This window comes from Pseudorca crassidens, chromosome 5, assembly GCF_039906515.1.
Source record: "Pseudorca crassidens isolate mPseCra1 chromosome 5, mPseCra1.hap1, whole genome shotgun sequence".
NCBI lineage: Eukaryota > Metazoa > Chordata > Mammalia > Artiodactyla > Delphinidae > Pseudorca > Pseudorca crassidens.
The window spans coordinates 140987675-141015128 of NC_090300.1; the positions used below are offsets into that span (position 1 = coordinate 140987675).

General features: G+C 45.2%; 1 protein-coding gene across 1 annotated transcript in view; it reads right to left on the reverse strand.

Annotated features, from left to right (window-relative positions):
- Positions 1 to 27454, reverse strand: part of HLCS (holocarboxylase synthetase) — a 198168-nt gene that overhangs the window by 156983 nt on the left and 13731 nt on the right. The window contains exons 3-5 of the mRNA XM_067739458.1: positions 22005 to 22167; positions 19475 to 20421; positions 14090 to 14272 (exon numbers count right to left, since the gene is read on the reverse strand). Of these exons, the coding sequence (XP_067595559.1) occupies positions 14090 to 14272; positions 19475 to 20421; positions 22005 to 22167 (1293 nt within the window). The remainder of the gene's footprint in view (positions 1 to 14089; positions 14273 to 19474; positions 20422 to 22004; positions 22168 to 27454) is intronic.

Consider the following 27454-nt stretch of genomic DNA (forward strand, 5'->3'; position numbering starts at 1 on the left):
GGTCAAAGGCTAAACATCAACCCGAACCGAAAGCATACGAGCAAAAATCAATACCGTCCCTGCTAAAGAAACCCGGGACGTCACAGAAAAGACAAGGCAAGAAACTCAGGTTTAGTCCTGAAAGGGCAGCAAACTCGTATCTCATAAGGGCTGTTTTGCATGTTATTACGAATGGTTATTTGCCACTATTTTCGGAACAGGAGCTAAAATATGGCCTTCAAAACATACAGAAATCAACTTTCAGATCACTTCCCCCAAAAAGTTACAACAGTTTATATCTAGTTGCTTCCTTCTTGCATTTGTTTTGTAAAAGAACCAACAGGCTTAGACACAATGCATGGATAATATAACACACCTTTAAATGTCTATTTAGTAACTGGAACACTGACTAAGAGATTATATGAAGGAAATTGTTTTATTTTAGGTGTAACAGTGAAATCCCACTGCTTATATTTTTAAACAGAGTTCTTATCTCAGAGACACATACTGAAATATTTACAGATGAGAGATCTGATCTGGGATTTGCTTCAGAATAATACAGGAGGAGGCATGGGTAGGAACAGATAAAATGAGATTGACCAGAATGGAAAACTGTGAAGCAGACTGATGAATTCATATGGGGTTCGTTACATTATTTTGTTTACTTTTGTATATTTGAATTTTTCTACAAAATATTTTCTTTTACTTGTATGCACGGTTCAACAGTTGCTACGAAAGAAAAAAATGTTTTCTTAAATATAAGGAAAGTATTAACCTACCAGTACAAATTCATTAATTCTCCATAAGGGTATACATACACCACGGTACTACTAAGTCTCCAGCATGGCTGTTTTCGAGCAATGCCTGAAATAAAGCTGTTAAATTCATTCTGAGTTGACACTGGAGAAATAGAAAGAGATGTTTAGTGTGTCCCCACTGAGTTCATGACCCACCAAGCCAGAATCTGACCAAAACGGTACCACTAGATGGCATTCCACAGTTTAACTGCATTATGGAGTATAAGGACATATATGAACTAGTAAGAAAACCCAACTGACATAAATAACGGGGACCATATTTTGAAAACAGCCAATTTAGCACACAGACTTTGAAAACACAACTTGTTTGTAAATTTGAGGCTCCTATATATTGCATTGTTAGTTCTTAAACTAACAGGAAAATTAATTTGAGAGTCTCAAATACATAAAATAAAGCAGAAGGCAAAACATTCTTTCACTGTGCTTAAATTAACTATGAAAAAGTATCTATCAATGACTTCAGATTGTTCTAGTATAAAGATGAAATGGTAATAATCACAAATTCTTACAAAAGAATGCATTCAAAGGAACTGCTTTAAAAGTTTTTAAAAAAGTTTTTTTTCATATCCAATTGCTTCGCTGGGACCAGCATAAATACTACAGAGCCCCAGAAAGGATGTGAAAGGTCATTTCATCTACCCTCCCCAGACAGAATAGAGGGGGTTTGGTAATGAGAATTCGGTGTCCTTTAAAAAGCCATCTTCTGTGACAAACTCACTTGGCCAGTCTGAGACACCAGACCTAATCCCATCACCAAGAAGGGAAAATACAAAGAGGAGACTCTTCGAAAGTACGGACCTTTGACATTTAAAGCATTTTACGGGCTGAAAAGCCACAGAAAAACTTAAATCATCGCATATCTCAAAGTTGTCTCTGGAAGGCAACAATCTAGAGTAATAATCTAGGCAATTCTGGGCAGAGAGAGCCTGGACATTCCCCACTCACCACCCCCCCACCTCCACAAAAATGAACCATCATTTTTAAATGTATGAAACCACAATTTGATGTTTTCTTTTAAAAGATGTATTTCCGGGCTTCCTTAGTGGCGCAGTGGTTGCGAGTCCGCCTGCCGATGCAGGGGACACGGGTTCGTGCCCTGGTCTGGGAGGATCCCACATGCCGCAGAGCGGCTGCGCCCGTGAGCCATGGCCGCTGAGCCTGCGCGTCCGGAGCCTGTGCTCCGCAACGGGAGAGGCCACAACAGTGAGAGGCCCGCTTACCACAAAAAAAAAAAAAAAAAAGATGTATTTCCTTATTTACTGAGATTAAAAACAGGAAGGGGCATTAGTGGTGCTACCGTTCCGTTACTCCCTAGTAAATGCTGTATGTAGGATTCATTTTTTCCTCAAAGACCAGAAAACAAATTGTCAAACACTTTCCTATGGCAAAGAAAAGCAAACCTTTACAAGTATTCTTAGAAGAAAATTCACTTTTAATTTTAATTTTTCAAACTTTTACTTTGCCTGCAGAAGTCAAGTAGATTTAAACTAACAGTTTTTACAGTTCAGGGCTCAGGAAAGACTCGTGGTAAGTGATCCTGACTAATGGCTTGGCAACGTGTCCATTCAGAACTGGGCAATCCTGCTGACTGGTGATGGTGGATGGCACTCCTCCTTTGAAAGAGATTCTATTGGGAAACCGAATTTAAATCTTGGAGGTGCAGGAGCTGACTAACACAATCCTTCTCTTTGCCCATCACCCCTACCTCTCCACGCTTGGACATACACACAGGAGACACAACAAAATGATGTTGTAAATCTCCATGTGTCAATGGGAAAGAACATTTCATTTTTAGCAGAAATGTCTATGTATTATAACCTAAGTCTTCTCTCAACCGCGGGGGTAAATGGGGAAAACACCTCTCCGTCAAGAAAGGTCCTAATTCAGCAATCTTAAAGCGTTTTCTCTTAAAGGTTCAGTGAAAGTAATTCACTATGCTTAAAATTGTAAAGACTTGAATGCCACTAGAAAATCAGTTAACATGAATATTCTAATGACTAAATTATTTTCATTTAAAGCCATGTTCCTCAATTGATCTAATGGGGTTTGATCTCTAGAATTCTCTATGAGGGATAGTATCTCCAACAATTAATAAGAACAAAATTATAGTCTACATGCCAGTATTTCTTCCAATGATTATATTATTAAATATAGTATTAATAAAACAAAGGCTGAAAACACTTTAGGAAAGAAAAATACAAAGCAAGCAGAGTGATCGTGCAGAACTGAAAGTCTTAGAAACATACAAGACCTAGAAAGCTGTGGGTGACACAGCAGTGCCTGGAAAGATGCAGCTACTCACAAGCAGCCACTGAGGGACCGAAACAGGACCACAACCAAGTAAGCGATCAGCATTCCCTCCTTATCGCCAAGAGAAAGTGACTGATGGACAGACAGACTAACCTTGGCCGAGCTTTCCTGTTGCCAACTTGGCCAAAGAAAGGTCGCCCTGTACTGACCCGGCCTCCCTGCTGAGATTCGACACAGGAACACCGCGACGCTGAACCCTTCCCGCTCGGGCAGGGGAAACGGAGGATTAAACACCATTTGGGTCCACAAACTGCATGTCAGTTTTGAAATCCTGAAATACTATAAACATTTTCTCAAACGTTTTCCGCACAACCCTCGGAGCAACATTCTCAGATTATGAGCATGAACGGAAACAAAACGAGTTCCCCGGCTATAATTCACATCCCAGAAAACTGAACTAGAACATTTATCAAACAGGATTCAGGCCTCAGAACCCCACATTCCTGCGCTGACTGCCAGCTCAGCAGCTGGGAGAGCCACAAACCGATGGCTCTGCTGTGACCACGGGCCGCCTTGCCGCCGTGCCCATTTCATCCCGGCCTTGGCTCGGACCCTGATCACAAGGGGCCTTTGACTGTGCCCCCAAACCCGGTACCAGTGTGGGCTTATTCCCCGGGATGTAGTTTTTAGACCTGGGAGACCAAAATCTGTTCTAAAGAATGTTGCAAGCCTTCCTAGAGACAGCTTCAATCGACTTCCCCAGGAGGTAACGCCATAATCCATACCCCCTCACACATGGCAGCCATTAGGGAGCTGGTATAGAAGACAAAAAGGATTTGGTCTGGGAGGATTTTTTATTCCAAAAGAGCCTGTTTCCCATCCACAAATCTGTGACTGCATAAGCAGTGGATATAAATAGTCTGAGGAAATAAAACCACCCTCTCTCAACAGGGTACTTCCTATCCCCAGAAGGAAACTGCAGAGAAGATGCTCCCTCCAAGGCGCTACCCCTTCCCCAGGTCAGTCAGCAAGAGCTGCAGCACAGAGAAAACCCAAACCGGGACAACGCCAATTAAAAGCAGAAAGCAACCAAATTTGTATCTGTCTGCATTTCCCCCAGTGCATTAACAGTCTCTGCCTTGATTGTAGCCAGAGCATTCACCGCAGAGCCACTTTGAAACTTTCTCGTGCAACCAAGATTCAAGTAAAAATACAGCACGTACAGTAGCTGAAAAGCCTCTCCCCACCCACAAAAAAAAAAAAAAAAAAAAAAAAACAGAATAAAATGAAGGCAGCAAAGGAAAACATTCCAAGTATTATTTCTTTTGCATTTCAACATCAAACTCATCATGTCACCTTTGCCATAGGTATTATGTTTGATAACAGGAAGTCGGTTAAAATGAAGCAAAAATTTCTAGTTTAGGTGAAGGGCAAAGGAAGAAAGAAAGGCGAGAAAGAGGCATATGAAAGACCCTTAAAAGCCTTCATAGCTATAAAAGCTTTTAAATGTTTGCTTTAATCTGCCATCTGCTCTTTAGCTGGTGCCGTATTGTAAAACAGCTGCCCCCGACACCGCGTCAGCCACAAGTCAAAATCTATTCAGGACTGAAGGAACCATTTTCTCCCAACAAGAATTGCTCAGACAGTCTATTAGAGAGACAGATCAGTAAACATCTGGTCTGATGATCCGTAATGCTCTATTAGAATGAACAAAATTTGATAGACTCATAAAGATGGCAGTGATTGGGCTTCTGAGACACGATACACGGAAAGCCTCACAAAGTACATTCACGCCGGTGTTGAAGTATGAGGAAAAGAAGAGGTAAAGCCTTAACTCAGGAACACCCTGGTTTTTGTTAAGAAAGAATTGATGGCTTAATGGAATCCTTTAGAAAACTACAGTCATCTCTCGGTATCCATGGGGGCTCAGTTCCAGGACCCCCCAGGATACTAAAATCTATGTATACTCAAGTCCCTTATATAAAATGGTGTAGTCCAGTAGCTGTACCTGCAAGTTCTGAATCCATCCATGGTTGGTTGAATCCACAGATGAGTAACTCGTGGATACTGAGGCTGATGCTATTAGAAGAATAATGAGGTCTGTGGAGAATAGCCATGTCATGCCAATGGCTAAAGCGAGGCAAGTCCAAAGTCTCTTTTTTTTAACATCTTTATTGGAGTATAATTGCTTTACAATGGTGTGTTAGTTTCTGCTTTATAACAAAGTGAATCAGCTATACATATACATATGTTCCCATATCTCTTCCCTCTTGCATCCCCCTCCCTCCCGCCATCCCTATCCCACCCCTCTAGGTGGTCACAAACCACATAGCTGATCTCCCTGTGCTATGCGGCTACTTCCCACTAGCTATCTATTTTACGTTTGGTAGTGTATATATGTCCATGTCACTCTCTCAGCCCTTACCATAGTGCCTATCCTATTCTATAAATATGTGTTGAACAGTGTGGAGGTATAGGAAGAGATACTCATTTCTGTAGAGACACAGTCTGTTAACCTCTATTTTTTTTCTCTGTCAATTCTTTTATTGACTTTTTTTTTTAGCTCTACAGAGGTATAATTGACATACAGAAAATTGTACACATTTAATGTATAGGCATACCTTGGAGATAGTGTAGGTTTTGTTCTAGACCACTGAAATAAAGTAAATACTGCCATAAAAAAAAAACTTGATTGCTTTTACTTATTTAACTTTGATTTTTCTGTCTCATCTTTTGGTGTCTACCAAGAAGAAAACAATAACAAATCATTTAATAATGCCCCAGCCCTTTCTACTGGGAAATACAACCAGACAGACTTTCTCATATATTGTTTTGAATAATGTGAATCCCCAGTGATTTGTTTTCTCTGAATAGTGTGTTTAAAAGAAGAAAATAACAAACAATGACCTTTGAAAGATGATTTTATTGAGTGGTGGGTGGGAATTGCCAAGAGGAGAAAGGGCATACGTTTGGAAAATCTGTATATTTTAATAAATGACGATGTCAGTTACTGCCTCATATTCTTGCTAAAGAAAAAGACTCTGTTACTTGAAAAACAAAAACTGGATCAGAGCCTACACCCCACAGACAATAATACTGATGGCTGTATGTAAGTAAGAAAGAAAGTAAATATTCCCTCTTCCTGGGCAAAAAAAAAAAAAAAAAAAAAAAAAAGCTATTCAGGGCACACCTGGAATTCTGGGTTTCTCTCTAATTTGGATCTCTAAAAACTATGTTTTAAGCTGTATTCTAGAGGAACACTAGAAGTTTCTGCCTCGCTGTACATTCAAGATTCAGAACGAGGATTAAAGGTGGAGGGAGGGGAGATTCCGTGCCAAATAACTATGCCAAAACAAAGGAAAGCAAAGATTTTTTTTCTTAATTGGAGAAGTCTAATTGACTCAGAAAAATACAGGAGACCCTTCACTGCTCCACAATCCAGTTTGCTCCTCTGAGGGGCAAGGACCCCCTCCCTACCCTCCCCGCACTGGCAGGACCACTTGAGATTCAGATGAGATCCTGACACCTGGGAAGGCCCTTGGTTAACTATAGAGCATGTGAGCAAGATGAGAAATCGTCTCTTGTTTTCCAGAAACTTCCACAGCAAGGTCTCACACTTAGCAGGCGCTTGGATGTTTGCTAAATGAAGTGGTCGGCTAGAGAAGGAAGGGTAAGTATCATGTGGTATGACTTCGTCTAAGTTTCTTCATAAAGCAACCAACATCGAAAAAGTAATTCCCTAGGGGGAAGGGACAATCCAGTTTTCGACACATTTGCAGATATCAAAACTATCCTTATCAACAATACCTGTTTGGTTAGTTATCTATTTTATACATATCAGTGTATACATGTCAGTCCCAGTCTCCCAGTTCATCCCACCACCACCCGCCCCCCGCCTTCTAATAAGAACCTGTATATAAAAAAAAATAAAATAAAATAAAATTCAAAAAAGAAAATCCTCCCTGGAAACAAACAAACAAACAAAAAACCTGTTTGGGCAGGGAGGGAAAAGTTTCACAACAAATAATTCGGGGTTGACTCAAAATGAAATGTTGCACCAGGTTTGTTTTTAAGTATACATGATCCGCCCCACAGTTCCACACCACCAAAATCACACACACGCACAACGTGGTGATTTCTGCCCAGTTTCTTTAATAACAAACCCAGTTGTCACTTCTTATTATGGTTCCATCTTGACCCCGAGGCAAAGGAACCACACACCCTCTGGCAGGATTCCCTGCCTATGTCCTGCTGGCTTCGGATGCTCAGGTCGCCTCCATGCCACTAGCTACGAGCTGTGAGGAACGCCCAAAAGAATCCCAGCTTTACTGCTTCAGAAAGAAGCCCGTGTCCCCCAGACCCAAGCGGCGATACCCCAGGATAAGAGGGAAGGCCCAGTCCGTCCGTCCCACCCCCCGCCCCCCCCCCCCCCCCCCCGCGGCCCCAGCAGAGGGCTGTGCACAGCGGCCCCTCCTCCTGCCCCAGGGGCGTGGAAAGGGACCCGCTGGCAGTGGGTGGGGTGGAGGGATGCCTCGGCTCTGTCCCAGCCTGTCCAAATCCACCAGCTGCCCCTCTCGGCACAAACCCCTGTGACCAGCCTCCTTCTTTCTGCCATTTCCCTGGCTGAGATAAAAATAGCAACAGAGCCCAGAGAAACGGAAACAAGAGGGTGAGTTTCTGGACCAACTGGACTTTAGGTTCTGCCAGGGAAAGAACTGTGGCTTTTCTATAAAATCAGCGTCGCTCACAAACACGCCGGTGTCCCCCGCAGGAAAGGTGTGTCCTTCCTAACTTACGGTCACCACCGATGGTGGGAGGGAGTAGTGGCCGCCCAGCAGTCCCGCTCCACAGACCCTGGGGCCCCTGAGTGGCTCTTGAGTCTCTGGCTCTAGTCACACCTCCGGAAAGGAAGTTATCTGTTTGAAAGCCCTCACCCCGGAGATGTCAGCATACATACATGGTCTCCTTTGACAAACGGTTCAAAATAGTTCGATAGTCAAGAAAGTGCTACATCCAAGCAGGGGTGGGGACGCTAGAATTAGGAACAACCACCAGTAGGCACCTTCCAGCTGCGGGAGCGAATGGACGGCTGAGGCCCTGAGACGCACACAGGCCGACCTGAGGGCTCAAAAGTAAACCTAATAGTCATAGCCAGAGTAAAGCCATTTACTAACAAAGCCAACCCTTTTAGAATAATTAATATAGGTGTCAAATATTAAATACAATATCAATATCTACACGAGGGTCCTTGCCTTTTAACATTCAAGTTTTGACCATTTATGGGATGCCTTCAAAGTCCAATGACATACAGTGATTTGTTTTTTAATTTTTAATAACTGGTTTTGCTCATTATAAAATTAATACATGTTCATAACAGAGTATTTGGAAAGTACAAAGAAATGTTTAAAATTTAATAAAATCACCATTAAGTCTCCAAGATTTAATGCTATCTTGTTGCTACAAAATAGCAACAAGATTTTATGGTTAGGCAAATCAACAAAGGCTACACACACTTCCTTGTGTAAGTTATGCACTTAGCATCCAACTTTTGACGAGACGGATGGACCTGTCCATGGCATCAGAAGGTTTAAAGTGATGCCTCCTGACATCAAACGGGACGCCTGTGAGTGACTGCAGTTTGCTCCCAAATGAATACACTTAGAAGAAAACTGCAGGGGTGAGGTTACATTTCTCAGAGAGCTCATTTCATAAAAAACAAACAAACAAACATAAATTTGGGGCTTCCCCGGTGGCGCAGTGGTTGAGAGTCCGCCTGCCGATGCAGGGGACATGGGTTCGTGCCCCAGTCCGGGAGGATCCCACGTGCCGCGGAGCGGCTGGGCCCGTGAGCCATGGCCGCTGAGCCTGCGCGTCCGGAGCCTGTGCTCCGCAATGGGAGAGGCCACAGCAGTGAGAGGCCCGCGTACCGCAAAAAAAAAACAACAAAAAACATGAATTTGTAAAAGAGCTTAGAAGAAAAATACTGTCACTGTTTTAGTATCTCTTTTCGTAAATGAGGCTGATGTGTCACCATAGACTGCTGACATTTTGCTGAAACTTGAGCCTGCATCTCACCAAAGGAAACCCAGACCACAGTGGAATAGATAGGAAATCAGATATTCAGAGCTTGTTGAAATATATCCCCCATATATACTGTATTTCCTTCCAGTCTTTTTTCTGTGGACATATGTGTGTGGTGTATGTGTGCTCGTGCATTTTATGGTTTACAACATATCATAATTTTGTGGAAGCCTGAATTTCAATCCTGCCCCTGGGAGATTCGATTAAATGGGAAGACCTCGGTCAGAGAAGTCCAGCTGGGCCACCCAGCATCTGCACCTCAGTGGAGCCTTGTTTCCCCATGGTGTCATGCATGGTGACACTTATGAAGTCACATGTGACTGGATTTTATAGCGAAATCACATGCTACTGTGGTGCCTGGGTGTCAACGAAGGTCTCAGAAACACACCTCCAGCAAATGCCAAGGGCTGACTGTACTTTGGGTGAATGTTGTTTTTTCTACTTGGATCACATGCTATCTTTTTTCCATTTATATCACTGTAATATGGAAGCACACAGATGCCTCATAAATCTTCTGTGCTATTTGGTATAAAGAGCGAGTCTCCAGGCACCAAACTGTATAAACACAGCTGGTATGCAGTAAAACTATTTAGATAACTAGTGTGTTTATTTTGTTCTTCCACAGTCTATCCTATAATAGTACCTAGTACACAGTAAATGTTTAATGAAAGATGAATATTATTAACTGTGACTATGAAATAATTTCTACAGGCCCAGAAAAAGCGCCACCGATATAATGGAAAATTACTAAATTATACTATGCAAAACTGATGTAGAGAGAAAAAAAAAGCAAATATCTGAAGAGCCACTTTATAGTTCTAGGATATAGTTCTGCATGCTCACCGGGCAGCCTGGCTCAGCAGCGACACCGTGTGGTGAGAGATCTCTGATCCCCAATAGCACAGAGTATTTTACAGGAAGCAAGAAGCAGAGAGCCAGGGAGGTGGATGGACCTAGAATCTGTCACACAGATGAAGTAAGTCAGAAAGAGAAAAACAAATACCATATGCTAACGCATATATATGGAATTTAAAAAAAAAAGGTTCTGAAGAACCTAGGGGCAGGACAGGAATAAAGACGCAGACGTAGAGAATGGACTTGAGGACGCGAGGTGGCGGGTGGGGGGGAGGGTAAGCTGGGATGAAATGAGAGTGGCATGGACATATATACACTACCAAATGTCAAATAGATAGCTAGTGGGAAGCAGCCTCATAGCACAGGGAGATCAGCTCGGTGCTTTGTGACCACCTAGAGGGGTGGGATAGGGTGGGAGGGAGGGAGACGCAAGAGGGAGGAGATATGGGGATATATGTGTATGAATAGCTGATTCACTTTGTTATACAGCAGAAACTAACACACCATTGTAATTATACTCCAATAAAGATGTGAGAAAAAGAAAGAAAGAAAAAGAACAGCCAGCACAGGCATCTAACCCAAAAGGCAGGTGAGAAACCTAAAGACGGGCCGTATGTAACAGGTGACGGGATGCCAGGATCCTCTCCGTGTAACTTAATTCCATGGGGAGCAAGGAGATCGATTAAGAAGGCTCAGAATAGAAAGTACGATCCCATTCCATTCCCAATCTGGCATCCGTATCTATAATACTCAGCCACCAGCACAATGACGGGAAGGTGTTCCGAAATGTCTCGGTATCAGAAAGACGAGGAGGCCTCGCCCAGCTGCCTCCAGAAAGACCAGCACAGTTGGTGAGTAGCCACCTTTACACTTGCACAATAAGCATTCAGAGCACTTGTATTCCAGGAAAACACACTTCTAAAACCCTGAATTCTTACACTTCCTTCTACAGCAGATTCAGGGTCTTCTAAGAGGAGCTAATAAACATTAAGAAGTAAGGATACACAGGGGCTTCCCTGGTGGCGCAGTGGTTGAGAGTCCGCCTGCCGATGCAGGGGACACGGGTTCGTGCCCTGGTCCGGGAAGACTCCACATGCCGCGGAGCGGCTGGGCCCGTGAGCCATGGCCGCTGAGCCTGCACGTCCGGAGCCTGTGCTCCACAACAGGAAAGGCCACAGCAGTGAGAGGCCCACGTACCGCAAAAAAAAAAAAAAAGAAATAAGGATATATATATGTAACAATCATACTTTCATTCATGCACTCAGTTCCTTGGGCTCCCAAAGTAAAGCAGAATTCAGAGAGAAGCAGTTGGGAGGGAAAACAGTCCACAGGATAGATACCTAAGATCAACCAGACCAAGTGGAGGGCCCGCAATGAGACGTGAACATCGCTCAAAATGACACTTTTCCAAAGTGTTTATACAATAAAGGGCTTGGTCGGCTTGGGGTCTGTGTGGCGTGTTTATGTATGTGTATATAGAATAAATATTTGCTTTAGTATTGTTCAAGCTTTGCATTCCCATGGTTTGTGAATGGGGGTTACGAATGAATGGGAGAAAATGTATCCTCCCACCCCCAGGCAGTTTAAAGAGCCAGAAGGACAAAAATATGAAGCATCTACTGTGTATTGTAACACACACAGACACACAATACAAAGCCTTAGCTATTTCAGGTTATGCCCATTCTAAAGGAGATGGGAAAACCTAGAATTCCAAACCTCTGCTCACAGGACAATAACAAGAGAGCAGGTCACTCTTTCCTCTCCATTGCGACGTCCGAGAGTCAGGAGGCCCAAGTCCCAAGACCAGCATGATGACAAGAACTCACGGGAAAGGTCAGGGAGCACTGCCAGGGGCGAGCCTGGGTCTAGCTCGCTCCCTGACCTCAGAGCAGGCAGGCACCCCTCACAAGTCCAGCCTCAGCCCTCCACGCTCAGGAAAGGAGGGAGAGAGAAGGTCTAGGAGAGTGACAGCCACCTCCCCTAGGGACCAGAAACCCTCACCCTAAAGGCTCTGCCCCATCCTTCCAAGGTGGGTGGGGTGGTCTATAAATGGGTCCTCTTTAAGTGTTGAAGCTCTGAGGACTGGCTTTATTTTGATACTTTTTAATAAATCGCAGAACAGAGCTGTTGCTTCTCCTTCTATTAACACATAAAACAGAGATAAATGATGTGGAGCTTTGAGGCCTGAGATGAAGGTGCAAACGAAAGTCATACCATCAATCCCCAAGAACACCCATTAAGAAGAGGGCAGGGCTTCGCTCGTGGCGCAGTGGTTAAGAATCCGCCTGCCAATGCAGGGGACATGGGTTCAAGCCCTGGTCCGGGAAGATCCCACATGCCGCAGAGCAACTAAGCCCGTGTGCCACAACTACTGAGCCTGTGCTCTAGAGTCCACGAGCCACAGCTACTGAGCCCACGTGCCACGACTACTGAAACCCGTGCGCCTAGAGCCCGTGCTCCACAACGAGAGAAGCCACCGCAATGAGAAGCCTGCACACAGCAACGAAGAGTAGCCCCCGCTCGCCGCAACCAGAGAAAAGCCCACGCGCAGCAACGAAGACCCAACACAGCCAAAGATAAAATAAGTAAAATAAAATAAATAAATTTACAAAAAAAAAAAAAAATTACTTAGTCGTTTTAGACCAGGCACCAGGCCATTATTAGGCACATTATACACTTTTAACTTATTCAATCTCCCAACAACACCAATAACATAATAATAATAATTGCACTAAGGTGTTTAATGGGGTTTTTTGTTTGTTTGTGGCTGTGTTGGGTCTTTGTTGCCGCGCACTGACTTTCTCTAGTTGCGGTGAGCGGGGGATACTCTTTGTTGCGGTGCATGGCCTTCTCATTGCAGTAGCTTCTCCTGTTGCAGAGCACGGGCTCTAGGCGCACGGGCTTCAGTAGTTGTGGCTCACGGGCTCCAGAGCGCAGGCTCAGTAGTTGTGGCACACGGGCTTAGTTGCTTTGTGGCATGTGGGATCTTCCTGGACTAGGGATTGAACCCGTGTCCCCTGCATTGGCAGGCAGATTCTTAGCCACTGCGCCACCAGGGAAGTCCCTGGACTAAGGTTTAAATAATACAATTTACACAGAACTTCCATATATACAATTTCATCTAGTCCTCAAATAATTCTGTAAGGTTTCCAAATCCTAAATGCTCTCAGATTCTATATGTCTTCCCCCAAGTGAGCACATCCCACCCAGAGAACTCATAGCTCTAGTCTCTTCTGAAAAGTAAGTTTGCTAAGGGACAGAGAATAACCCAAAAGAGAATTCCTCCTCTTTTAAAACGGTTCGGAGAGAGGGTATAATTTGTTCTTTTCCAGGTAAAGCAGGGAAGTTTGGTGCTTAGAGTCACCTGGACTATTAGGTATTTGCCGAAACTATACAGTTACATCACTAAACTCACAAATTTCCCCATTTAGGGGAGACAGAGATAGTCCCACAAAATAATTTACCACAATCAACAAGAAATTGACAGCTTGGCAAAGCAAAAAGATTGAGAAGACACACCTGGAGAATGTGGCAACCTGCCCAACCAGGTAGCAGCCACAGACATCAAATGCAGACAAAAGGCCAGGAAAATTCCTGAATACATAGGATCCCAACTCCATGACATTTTCCCTTTACACAAAAGTAAAAGATATCAACTGAAATCCAGAGCCCCTTCTGCCACAAGATGGCAGACTTCAGCACAAAAGAAACAAAAGTTGTGATTTCCCCGTCCAAAGATTCCCTGAGGAAGGTCCAAATCAAAACAAAGGCTTTTAATCCCAACTGAATAAACTGCGGTTTCCAAATACACTCTTGACACATAGAAGAGTGACCTTTTCCCCCCTCAAGTGGAATGGGCCACATAACTTTAAGACACAACTCCCTCTAAACTCCAATGTTCTTCTCTCCCTCCCTTACATAAAACACCAAAGAAATTAGTTATACTTGGACAACTTTAAGACGGTTTCAAAACCTGAAGTCAAAATAGAAATGGAAAATCAAAACAGAAAACAAAATTGAAACCCACTGCAAGGCAACGACTGAGGGAAGGGTCACCGTTTGGAAGAAGGGCACCTGAGGAGGTCCCTTCCCAGCCGAGCACTCACCTCAGCTGCCGACAGCAAGTAAAGAGGCGTTAAGGCAGGAACGTGTTTTGCATCACAGCTTAGGCCAAGCGTCGTCAGGATCTCCTTAAGGACTTCGTATCTTCTAAAATTGCTTGATTTGAGCAGGTTAAAATCCTCTTGTGTTTGCACTACTGGAGAGCTGGGAGGTAGTTCCAGGTGCACCTGAGGGAAAAAGACACCACGATGTAAATCAGAGGCACTTAGCGACGTAAAGAAAAGCAGTGGCTTTACTACTTGTTCTGAAAACTTGAACATGAATCCTAATTGTCAACAGTATATAAACCTGGAACCTGAATATTTGGGAGGGAACAACAAGCAATAAAAAGATTCGAGGGGGGCTTCCCTGGTGGCACAGTGGTTGAGAGTCCACCTGCCGATGCAGGGGACGCGGGTTCGTGCCCCGGTCCGGGAAGATCCCACATGCTGCGGAGCGGCTGGGCCCGTGAGCCGTAGCCGCTGAGCCTGCGCGTCCGGAGCCTGTGCTCCGCAACGGGAGAGGCCACAGCAGTGAGAGGCCTGCGTACCGCAAAAAAAAAAAAGATTCGAGGGAGCCCATTAAAATCGTGGCTGAAAAGATCTGGTGGAAATGACCCCGGATAGTAACTTTCCAGGTCCCGAATTTTATCACTAATCAGTCATGGGACCTTGGGCAAGTCACTTAACTCGGTTAAACGATGACAAACGTTTAGGAACATTGTTGTGCTGAGGACCCAAGTACAGTTGCCGCTGAACTGGGGGAGGCACAGTGGGTCATGCTCGAAGCTTCTATTCCACCTACTGGTCATAACTCCTGGGGACAGGAGTGGCCTTAGTCACCGCTTTAAGAGTGTTTGCAGGAATACACATAGAGGAATGGGGTTTGGCGGATTCGAGAAAGGGCTGCCCCACCTCCCTCCTTCCCCTGATAAGACTTGGAATTTCATGTATTTAGTTCAGGCTTTGTTGTACAGTTAAAATTAAAGTAGTTCTGGGACTTCCCTGGCAGTCCAGTGGTCAAGACTCCACACTTCCACTGCAGGGGGCGTGGGTTCGATCCCTGGTCAGGGAACTGAGATCCCAACATACCAGAACTTCTAGCTGACTCAAACTAGAACCTTCCTATCAATGGTCTGTGTTTTGGTATGAAGGAAGGTACTAGAACTTTTGGCTCTGTTGAGATGAGATTTTAACTGGGCATTAGCGCCTGGAGGATACCAGAATACTCAGTACTCAGAAGGGCAAACTGACCATGTTTTATTTTACTTTGCTTTTGCCAGGGGTCAGCTGTGGGATTCCACTGCCTGCAGAGCACCCGGCTGACATTATAAGAACATTATAATAAAATGAAAAGTATAGTGCTAGGGGCTTCCCCGGTGGTGCAGTGGTTAGGAATCCACCTGCCAATGCAGGGGACAGGGGCTTGAGCCCTGGTCCGGGAAGATCCCACATGCCGCGGAGCAACTAAACCCGTGCGCTACAACTACTGAGCCTGCACTGTAGAGCCCGTGAGCCACAACTACTGAAGCCCGCGCACCTAGAGCCCGTGCTCCACAACAAGAGAAGCCACCGCGATGAGAAGCCCACACACTGCAACGAAGAGTAGCCCCCGCTCGACACAACTAAAGAAAAGCCCGCGCGCAGCACCAAAGACCTAATGCAGCCAACAATAAATAAATTAATTATTTATTTTAAAAAAGTATAGTGTCAGCCTTCAGGCAACTTAAAGTCTCTCAATTCCCACTCAAGTCTTAACCAAAACAAAAATACTGCCCAAATATACCATCTAAAACAATCCAATTGTTGAAAGTTGAAGCCAATCTGAAAAGTTTGCAGAGGACTGTCCAGCAGAGTCCCCACATTCCAGCGGGCCAGCTGAGGGCTGCCTGCTTCACCCACAACCGAGCCTGTTGCCCACGAGCAGCAGGGGAGTCTGTCCTCTAAACAGCCCTAGGAAAGGAAGGAGGCATAAAAGCGAACTCCTTTAAGGTATATGAATCCTACTGTGTGTCCTTCTACCGTGCATTCTTACCCAAAACGTGTGCCTCTCATCTCCAGGGGTCAAAGCCAGTGCTGGGACGGACGGTCAGCATGGCAACGGGTCACGTTTAATTCACCTGAGCACGTGACTGTCCGGAGATTACCTCTTACGTGTGGCAGAAATCAAAAGAGCCAAGTTCTGTCCCCACCTGGGCCCAAGGAGGGGGGCGAGTGTGGTTAATGGCCAATGTACTCCCTGGGCTGAGTGAATACACCCAGGGTAGGGTGCTACAGAAGTCCCTGTCACAAGTGAGAGATGCCGAGGATGAAAAGGAGAGCTCCCTCTACGAGCAGGCCTCCGGATTCCAGGAGGTGAGAGAAAGCACAGCTGTCGACATTGTGGGCGAAGTGTGATCGTCGGTTTCAAGGTTAGGTGCTTCTACGACAGCAGCGAGAAGAGAGGCCGTCTGGCTCTGCACCTCAAAACGGCCACCAGGGCTTGCCTGGTGGCGCAGTGGTTGAGAATCTGCCTCCTAATGCAGGGGACACGGGTTCGAGCCCTGGTCTGGGAGGATCCCACATGCCGCGGAGCAACTAGGCCCGTGAGCCACAACTACTGAGCCTGCGCGTCTGGAGCCTGTGCTCCGCAACAAGAGAGGCCCACACACCGCGATGAAGAGTGGCCCCCGCTTGCCACAACTAGAGGAAGCCCTCGCACAGAAATGAAGACCCAACACAGCAAAAATAAATAAATAAAATGAATAAACTCCTACCCCCAACATCTTCTTAAAAAAAAAAACGGCCACCAGCGCATGTGTGTGCCACACCCACCCTCCTGGTCCTCTGGCTGTGACGCTGTTACCATAGTGATGGGCCCATTTCTGTAACCTGGCTTCGTCTAAAATTAAGGCATTTAGACAAGCCCCAAAGCCAAAACTAAAAACGTCTCCAGTCACAGACAGGATGGTGCGTGCTACTGGCATCTAGCAGGCAGTGCTGCTAAAACGACCCCACAACAAAGGAGGAACCGGTCCGAAATCTCAACAGTGCCATGGTTGAGAAACTCTGCCATAAAAGTAGAACCACTTCTGCTATGTGCTAAGCTAATAAGAACACAAAATATTTCAAATCCATTTCACAGGCTCTATTTGCACAACTTCATGCCAAACTCCTGGTCCATTTGATACATCGAATGTCAGCATTAACCCACAGCCTTAAGCTTTCCCTGCAAATCTGATCAGCAGAAAAGTCCATCAAAATTTCCTTTTTCTGTACGACGACGAATGCCTTGCCTAAGGTCTCCGTGTCAGCTCCCTGGCTGTGAGACCACCACCTACTGAGCAGCTGTGGTTTGTTTTGTCCTTGAAGTCCTCCTCTTACTGGGTTACATCACTGCCCCATTTATTACAAAAATGAAGACTATGAAATCGAACAGGGAAAGAGGAAACTAACCAGCCTGTGCTAATATTTATTGGTTGATCTCGGCAGCAAGGTATGGTAGTGACACAAGCCTGAGGAGAAAACAGTGACCGTGTCACACAGAGACTGGAAGTCATTTAAAATCAAAAATGACATTCTAATCCCCTGCATCTGATTTCTGAAGCTGCATCATGTTGCCTTTTATCCTAGGGCAATGCATGCATATCAAATTTTATGACAGTAACGGGGTCAATTTAAATGGCACAGCAAGCAGATTTGCTATGTAACTCGGAGAAATGGATCGCCCACAGTGCCGAATCAATTTTCTAGTACAAGTCTGTGCACAGGGGTGGTCAAATTCACTGCTGAAAGCTGAAATGAGGCTCTAGGAAGTCAGGTTTTTAAGTGGATTTTCTGAGTTACTATAGTTACCATATTTGCAGACAAAAAGATAAGAGGAACTTCATTAGGCCTCCAAAAACTAATTCATGTAGTTTGCAGCCCACATGAAACCTGCTTGTGCTGTACATCTTCATCTGCGATGAACATGCATTGTACATGTTCATCTGCGAACACGTTCATGCCGCCTTAAAGAATGTTTGGTCAGAAAACCCAAGAGACTTAATTTCTAGGAGGGCTGGAGAGACGCACAGCATATGAAATGAAACCATACCAAAAAAAAAAAAAAGGAAATAATTCGCTAACTCAATAAAAAGATCCTTATAACAAAACAAAATCTGTTAACACTCATCCTGGGAACCATTCTGGGCAAACTATCTACATCAACTTAGTCTTCTCATCAGATCATCAGGGACTTCCCTGGCGGTCCAGTGGTTAAGACTCCGCACTTCCATTGCAGGGGGCGCAGGTTTGATCCCTGGTCAGGGAACTAAGATCCCACATGCCGTGCAGTGCAGCCAAAAAGTAAAAAATAATCATAAGATCATCAAATGCTTAAGGATGAGTGTTCATCTAAACTCTAACAAAAACCTGCCTGGGGACTTCCCTGGTGGTCCAGTGGTTAAGACTCCGCACTCCCAATTCAGGGGGCCCAGGTTCAACCCCTGGTCAGGGAACTATATCCCGCATGCCACCACTGAAAGATCCTGCATGCCACAACTAAGACCCAGAGCAGCTAAATAAGTAAATGTTCAAAAAGGAAAAAAAAAACTTTTGCCCAAAGGCATTAAAAGATTTGCAGTAAATGATCAAGAATTCTGAAGTAGTCTATCCTGCTACCATTTGCTTAAACAAACAGAAAGCTCAAAAGAAAAAAGAATGCGGGGTGGGGGTGGGGGGAGAGAGAAACAGCAGATGAACCAAAGGAGCCCCCTTAGCACGGGAAGGGAAGTAAAATTTTCCTTTTATCTGTTTCCATTTTTTCTTACCTACGTATTCATTTGCTATAAATCGAAATCACTTCAATATTCTCTTATTTGAAACTGTTCTCAACACTTAGATTTTAAGACTGACAAATCATAAAGGAACTGAGGACCTGAAGGTGTTTTCCACACTCACTATCCCAGCAGTTGGTGCGCAGTCACAGAAACCGCTGACAATGTTTTAATGCGATAGTTACTACTGTTTGCAATTACCACCCCAAGGCACTCAATTCCCTTCATTAAATAACAGTTCGATTATATTAACTGAAGTGTGCTTTGAGGCAAGAGAGTGGGGACTGATGGATTTTAGAAGGAGTATTACCAGTGTATAGATCAAGACAAGAAACAAGTTTTGGCTAATTCTTGGTTAACCAGCCATCTTTAATTAGCCATAATACCTTCTGCCTCGTTCCTCCATCACAAGTATTTTGGTGAAACAGGATATCCACAGGAAAGCCTGCTACTCACCATCAGCAGAAATTCCCAGCCAAAAGTCAGAAGTACCCCCCCCAGCACACAGACTCTCCAACCTTGCAAAGTCCGTCCTTCGAGAGCGTATCCAATCAAAGAGACCCAAAGATCCTGACATGGATGCCGGCCTGCGTACCTGGCAAAGAACAGCTTCTCCTCCATGTGTTCCGAAAGGCACTTGCACAATCAGCCTGTCCTCGTCCTTGTTGTCCAGGTGGCCCTGGAGCTTGCCCAGGCTGAGCGGCTCCCCAGGGCCTCCCTCGTAAATGCAGCCGCTACTCAGGACGCTGAGCCTCACCTGGCTCCAGTCCGCCTTGCAGAAAACCAAGCTCTGGACTGTGTCCTGCAGTGCGGCCTTCCTGGTCACCTGGAAGCCAGCAAGCGTGAAGGGCGATGACAGGCCCAGGACCTTCCCTCCCTGAGAAAGATAGGCCATGAACCTCCGGGACAGGTCCTCAGGGACGGACTCCCTCGTGGCAATGACCACCAACAGGCAGTTGTCTGGCCATGGGTCCCTGAGAGCACTTTCCAGCGGCAGGTGGTAGAGAGTGTAACAGTTGGTGTCCACGCAGTCGGCCAGAGCTGACCGGACTTGCTGGAGCCGGTCCAGGGCGTCCTGGGAGTCGGACCCCACGTAGAGAAGGATGTTGGGTGCCTTTCCCGTGAGGTTGACCCTCCTCTGTTCTCTCTTGGGGCAGAGGTCATACGCGATACCCTCCAAACCACTGCTGTAGTCGTAGGGAAGATCTGGAATGTCCTCTGCAGAAGCAAACTTGACGGATTCGATGGTGCTGTTCTCAAGCTCCAGACACTCGTGGCAGCTAGAAAGATGGAGGTGACAGTGCTCGACGGAGCCCACGCCTCTGTCGCTCTCCCCGGCAGGCTCGCCCCCAGGGGCACCGCCTTGCCCCTGCGTGGGTGCGGAACCCAGAACCTGGTGGTCCTCTCTGCCAACGTGCTCCATAGCCTCCAGCTCAGGCTTGCCCTCAACAGAAGGTTCCGGCTGGGGCTCTAGGAGCTGGGCTGGCGTGTCTGAGGCCTGGTCCTTAAGTTCCTTCAGAGCAGAGTCGTGCAAGTGGACAGCTAAAGAGAACAGAGAAGACAAGCCATCAACCCTCCGCTTTGTCACGCAGCTCAGCTCAGAACCTCAGGGCGCTCTCTGCGCTGCACGACCTACATTCCAGCGCAGCCCTCATTCCTCCCACCCCCACCTCTGAGGCCTCCTTTGGGAACCACGTAGCTGCTCCCACCTGCTAGGGGAGTGCCCCTGACAATCCCGAGTAAACTCGCACGTTTCCACACCTTTCCCGTACAGACCGGAACACCTCAGACCCCCTTATTGTCTGGTGAAGAAAGTGAGATTCGGAGAGGTGATTTTGTCCACTTGCTCATAGATTCAATTTTGTGGCTATCAATCTCCTATAGGATAATGAAACTCAAAAACAAGGCACATAGCTAGAGTCAATCCACGCACGCCCCAGGAAAAAGCCACTCTCAGGACACTTCATTGGATCAACCGGGGAGAAGGATCTTGCCAGTATCTTGACCCAGGTATGGAATATAAGTTTACAATCACTGATTCAAAAAACATTAACTGAGCACTTGCTAAACATCTGGCATGGTATTAGGCACATGCACATGGCCAATGGGGAAATGAAGTGATTTTCGCAAATTTCCAGAGCTGGTGACACTCATTGGCTCAAGATACAAAAGAAAACTTCCTTGTAAGTCAATTATACTTCAATAAAATAAAACTTTAAAAGTATATGTGTACATCGGCTTCCCTGGGGTGCAGTGGTTGGGAGTCCACCTGTCAGTGCAGGGGACATGGGTTTGAGCCCTGGTCCGGGAGGATCCCACATGCCACGGAGCAACTAAGCCCATGAGCCACAACTACTGAGCCTGCACTCTAGAGCCCACGAGCCACAACTACTGAGCCTGCGTGCCACAACCGCTGGGGCCCATGTGCCTGAACCCCATGCTCCGCAATGGTGGGGGGACCACCACAGTGAGGGGCCCGTGCACCGCAGTGGGGAGTGGCCTCTGCTCTCCGCAACTGGAGAAAGCCTGTGAGCAGCAACGAAGACCCAACGCCGCCGGGAGTGAAATTAATTCATTAATTAATTAATTAAAATTATATATGTGTATACATAGACATAAAAAAGACTTACATGGACATGGAAATCCTACTTTTAAGCCTAATTCAGGAAGAAAATTTTGCGTGTTTCCTGAAAAAAGATGTGTCCCAAAATGATGTAGTATATATGTTTTAAGTTAAAAAAACTGTTAGATTTAGAACTTCATAGTAACACTGGCTATGCCTTCCATTCAGTTGAACTATGGTCTAGAAACCAGTTATACTGTATTAGAGTGTGTGAAATAAATATTATATGGGTTCTAAATTTGCATGCCATTTCAGGAACAATGCAATTATGGGAAATCCTTGTTTAAGAATTTGAAAAGCACTAATGATATAGTCAGGGATAAGCACCTCAAAAAAAATAACTGACACACGTATGAATGTTATACTATTATGGTTCTATCCAAACTGCTGGCTGAATTAAGCTGCGGATAAGCATTGCCCTTAAGTCATACCAAACAGCAGTCCTTAAGCTTGTAACTAATGGCATACTGCTATGATGAAAACATTTCCTAAGATGACTTACAAACGATCTTTTGGGGTATCAGTCCATTAGCCACCTGGAGTCTATCTTCAAGGAACGCCACTCCCAGCTTGCTGAAGTCATCCACACTTGCTCTGGCGATTAACTGATAAGGATCCCCAGGTCTGCAAGCTAACGGCAAGCAACAATCCGACCACTTCACAATCTGAGAAGAAGTGGGTGAGGGAGGAGGAAGAAAGGCAGGATGAGATTTTTCTTCTCTAAAATAACCAGATACTTTACTTTTCCCTTCAACTCCCACCACTATATTACAGTCAAACAATGAATTACTGGATAGTACATTTTAACATCAAAGATGTCCTGGTTCAAACATTCTCATTTCTACCTAACAGCACTAGATGTACTCTCTCATTTAAAAGTAATTAAAGTCTTAACTGCTTTTCAAGGGACTAAAAGGGGAAAGGGCCATTCCCTACATACTGGAAAGACATAAACTTGCCCTTCACTAACAGGATATAGGAGAGAACAAGCCTGCAATATCCAATGATTCATGGATATTCATTCACCCTTAGATCAGCTTTTCTCAAAGTGGGGTCCAAGACCCACTGCAACAGAACTCCCCGGGAGCAGATGAAAACTTCATGTTTCTGGGCACTACTCTCTGTCTGGTGCTTCAGACTCTCTGGAGTTGCAGCCCAGGAATCAGAAGTTTAAACATGCTTCCCATTGATTCCTGAATGTGAGAGCAACTGTCTCCAGAGAGCTCTGACCTGTCGCAGTTCACATTTCCACCACAAGGGGGACAGGGAAAATGAGAGTAGACAAAGCCAGTCCTTTAAGCCAGCGGTCCCCAAACTTCTTGGCACCAGGGACCAGTTTCGTGGAAGACAATTTTTCCACGGACCGGAGTAGGGGGGATGGTTTCGGGATGACTGAAGCACATTACAGTTATTGTGCACTTTATTTCTATTATTATTACACGGTAATATACAATGAGATAATTATACAACTCACCCTAATGCTGACAGGAGGCGGAGCTCAGGCAGTAATGCAAGTGGCGGGGAGCGGCTATAAATACAGATGAAGCTTCACTCGCCCATCCACCGCTCGCTCACCTCCTGCTGTGTGGCCTGGTTCCTAACAGGCAATGGACCAGTACCGGTCAGTGGTCCAAGGGTTGGGGGCCCCTGCTTTAAGCCTTCCAGTGTTTATGAAAAAATTTGAGACTGGGACAAGAAGGGGAGCCCCTTGGGGTTGGGAGCCTGGCTCTGGAGCCCTAGATCTGGGTCTGGGTCAAACTCTGCTAATCGTCTCAGAACCTCTCAAGTCTCAGCTTCTTCATTTCATAAAACAGGAATAATGATAGTACGCATCATTGTATAGGTTTGTTATGTTAATGAAATTAAAAGAGTTTATGTAATGCCCCCAGTAGAAAGCTTGGGACAGAAAAAGTGTTTAATTAATGGAAACTGCTATTATTAAAATGTGCCTTTAAAAGCAATATTGAATATAGTGGTCCTTTTCCAAGATGCCATGAATAATTTCCCTACTTCCCAAAATCTTCTCAGGGATGTCCTGCCCCAAATTTCATGATCAGAGATATATACTTTTGAATTCCATTTTTTATATTGTTAGGTTAGGTTTTTAGAACTAACTCTTGCTGAAAACAATTTTAAAATGCTGGATATGGACTTCCCTGGTGGTCCAGTGGTTAAGAATCTGCCTTCCAATGCAGGGGATGCAGAATCAATCCCTGGTCGGGGAACCAAGATCCCACGTGTCACAGGGCAACTAAGCCCTTGTGCTGCAACTACTGAGTCCGTGCCACAACTACAGAGCCCAAGTGCCACAACTAAGACCCGACTCAGCAATAAATAAATAAATAAGTAAATGCTGGATAAATAAAGAAAACATCATTTCAAAAGCACGGGACAATTGACTACATAATGAAGAACTTCCGGGCCAAATGCCAGGGTAAATCCTGAACCTACAGAGGTAAGGGGAATTCCCACAAGCCAAGGAACTTTGGCCCTGAGGTTACTTCTTATCCAGGAAACCTGGGATTTAAAAGTCAGGGCCGGGCTTCCCTGGTGGCGCAGTGGTTGAGAGTCCGCCTGCCAATGCAGGGGATACAGGTTCGTGCCCCGGTCCGGGAGGATCCCACATGCTGCGGAGCGGCTGGGCCCGTGAGCCATGGCCGCTGAGCTTGCACGTCCGGAGCCTGTGCTCCGCAACGGGACAGGCCACAACAGTGAGAGGCCCGCGTACCAAAAAAAAAAACACTGCTAAAAGTCAGGGCCCATAAATAAATAAATAAATAAAAGTCAGGGTAACTGGCATCAAGATAAACATATAGATCAATGGAATAGAACTGAGAGTATAGAAATAAACATATACATTGGCAGATGACTGATTTTGGACAAGGTTCCCAAGACAACTCAAAGGGAAAGAATCATCTTTTCAACAACTATGCTGGTACAACCAGATATCCACATGCAGAAGAATGAAGATGTACCCCTATCTCACACCATGTATTACCAGGTACAAAATTAACTGAAAATGGATCAAATCCTCAATGTAAGAGCTAAAACTACAAAATTCTTCGAAGAAAACATAGATGTAAATCGTCACGACCTTGGATCAGGCACTGGTTTCTCAGATAAGACACCAAAAGTACAAGCAACAAAAGAAAAAAATAAATAAATTGGACTTCATCAAAATTTTTGAGTGGGACTTCCCTGGTGACGCGGTGGTTAAGAATCCTCCTACCAGGGGCTTCCCTGGTGGCGCCGTGGTTGAGAGTCCACCTGCCGATGCAGGGGACGCCGTTTTGTACCCCGGTCCGGGAAGATCCCACATGCCGCGAAGCGGCTGGGCCCGTGAGCCATGGCCGCTGAGCCTGCGCGTCCGGAGCCTGTGCTCCGCAACGGGAGAGGCCACAACAGTGAGAGGCCCGTGTACCGCAAAAAAAAAAAAAAAAAAAAGAATCCTCCTGCCAACGCAGGGGACACGGGTTAGAGCTCTGGTCCAGGAAGATCCCACATGCCACAGAGCAACTAAGCCCATGCGCCACAACTACTGAGCCTACGCTCTAGAGCCCAAGAGCCACAACTACTGAAGCCCATGTGCCTAGAGCCCGTGCTCCGCAATAAGAGAAGCCACCACAATGAGAAGACTGTGCACCACAACAAAGAGTAGCCCCCGCTCGTCGCAACTAGAGAAAGCCCACGGGCAGCAAGAAAGACCCAACACAGCCAAAAATAAATTAATTAAATAAATAAATTTATTTTTTAAAAAAATTTGTGCTTCAAAGAACACTTGCAAGAAAGTGAAAAGACAACCCACAAAATGGGAGAAAATATTTGCAAATCATGTATCTGATAAGAGATTTGTATCCACAATATATAAAGAATTCCCACAACTCAACAATAAAAAGACAAATACCCAATTTAAAAATGGGCAACAGATCTGACTGGACATTTCCCCAAAGAAAATATACAAGTGGCAATAGCACTTGAAAAGATGCTCAACACCATTCGTTATTAGAGAAATGCAAATCAAAACTACAATGAGATGGACTCCCCTGGTGGCGCAATGGTTAAAAATCCGACTGCCAATGCAGGGGACACGGGTTCGAGGCCTGGTCCGGGAAGATCTCACGTGCCGTGGAACAATTAAGCCCGTGTGCCACAACTACTGAGCCTGCACTCTAGAGCCCGCAAGCCACAACTACTGAGCCCGTGTGCCACAACTACTAAAGCCCGCACGCCTAGAGCCCGAGCTCCACAAGAGAAGCCACCGCAATGAGAAGCCCATGCACTGCAACGAAGAGTAGCCCCGGCTCGTCGCAACTAGAGAAAGCCCGCGTGCAGCAACGAAGACCCAACGCAGCCAAAAATAAATTAAAAAAAAAAAATCACTACAATGAGATACTTCATCCTCAACTAGGATGGCTAAAATCAAAAAGATGGACAATAGGGAATTTCCTGGTGGTCCAGTGGTTAGGACTCCACGCTTTCACTGCCAATCGGGTTCAGTCCCTGTCAGGGAACTAATATCTCACATGCCATGAAGCGTGACCAAAAAAAAAAGAAAGATGGACAATAACAAATGTTGAGGATGTTGAGAAATCAGAACCCCAGTACACTGCTGGTAGAAATGTAACAGGGTGCACCCTCCTTGGAAGAGTTCATCAGTTCCTCAAAAAGCTAAACAGAGTTTCCAAAGAACCCAGAAATTCCACTCCTAGGTATATACCTAAGAGAACTAAAAATATACATCTACACACAACACAAGTACACAAGTGTTCATAGCAGCATTATTCATAATAGCCAATGAGTAGAAATACCCCAAATGTCCATCAACAGATAAATGGATAAATAAAATGTATATATCCATACAATGGGATATTATTCAGCCATGAAAGGGAATGAAGAACTGATACATGTTACAATGTAGATGAATCTTGAATACATTATGCTAAGTCTAGGAAGCCAATCACTAAAGGTCACATATTATATGATTCTATTTGTATGAAATATTCAAATCAGACAAATCTGTAGAGTTGGAAAGTAGATTAGTGGCTCCCAGGGACAGGACCACTGGAGAGTGACTGCAAATAGGTACACAATTTTTTTTTCGGGGGGGTGATAAAAATGTTCCAGAATTAGATGGTGGTGATGACTGCACAACTACTGAATTGTAATTATACACTTTAAAAGGATGAAATTCATGGTATGTGAATTGTATCTCAATTTTAAAAAGAAAAAGAGAAGAGTCTGGAGTCCTCCAAGGTTCAACACTACCCCACAGAATCATTATGCCTTAGTATTTCATTTTTCTCCTTAAAGAGAATTCAAACTGAATTTAACTTTTCTCCTTAGGCAAACAATAATTTTTAAAGTTGAGAAACAGCGTCTTCGAGGGAAAAGTAATAAATGCAAGCCTTTATGGTCAAAAGGTCGAAACGCACTAATCAGTCTAGCCTGTTTCGAGAAAGAGAAAGCTCTACACGTAGCTTTCCCTCCCTTTTACCACCTACTTCTCCCACCTCCTCCCAGACATCCAGCCAGAGTGAGGAGGATTCACCTGGAGGGGCCAGCCTGACCAACGCTTCCGTAGGACTCTGCATTTCAAATAGGACACCTTTGATCCAGGGTGAAGAGTTGAAGTCTACAATTCAGACAAATATTTAGTTGATTCCCAGCTTTGAGAATGCAGGAAGGATGTCAGCTCAGGAGGATGAGAAGATGAAGTATCGCCTTGGCAAGAGCTGACTTTTCAGATGAGGGTGAATGGGAAACATGAAAAGGAGCGATGCAACCTCCTGCATGAGGCTAAAAGCATCTTTGTTCTCAGCGCTATCGCTGGCAGAGAATAAGGACAAATACTCAGCCAGGGGAGATACAGCCCAGAATTTAGTTGTGCAGACGTTGATGTAGCACCCTGCTGCAGCGGGCACTGGCGTGGAGCTGTGCCTCAAAGTAAGCACT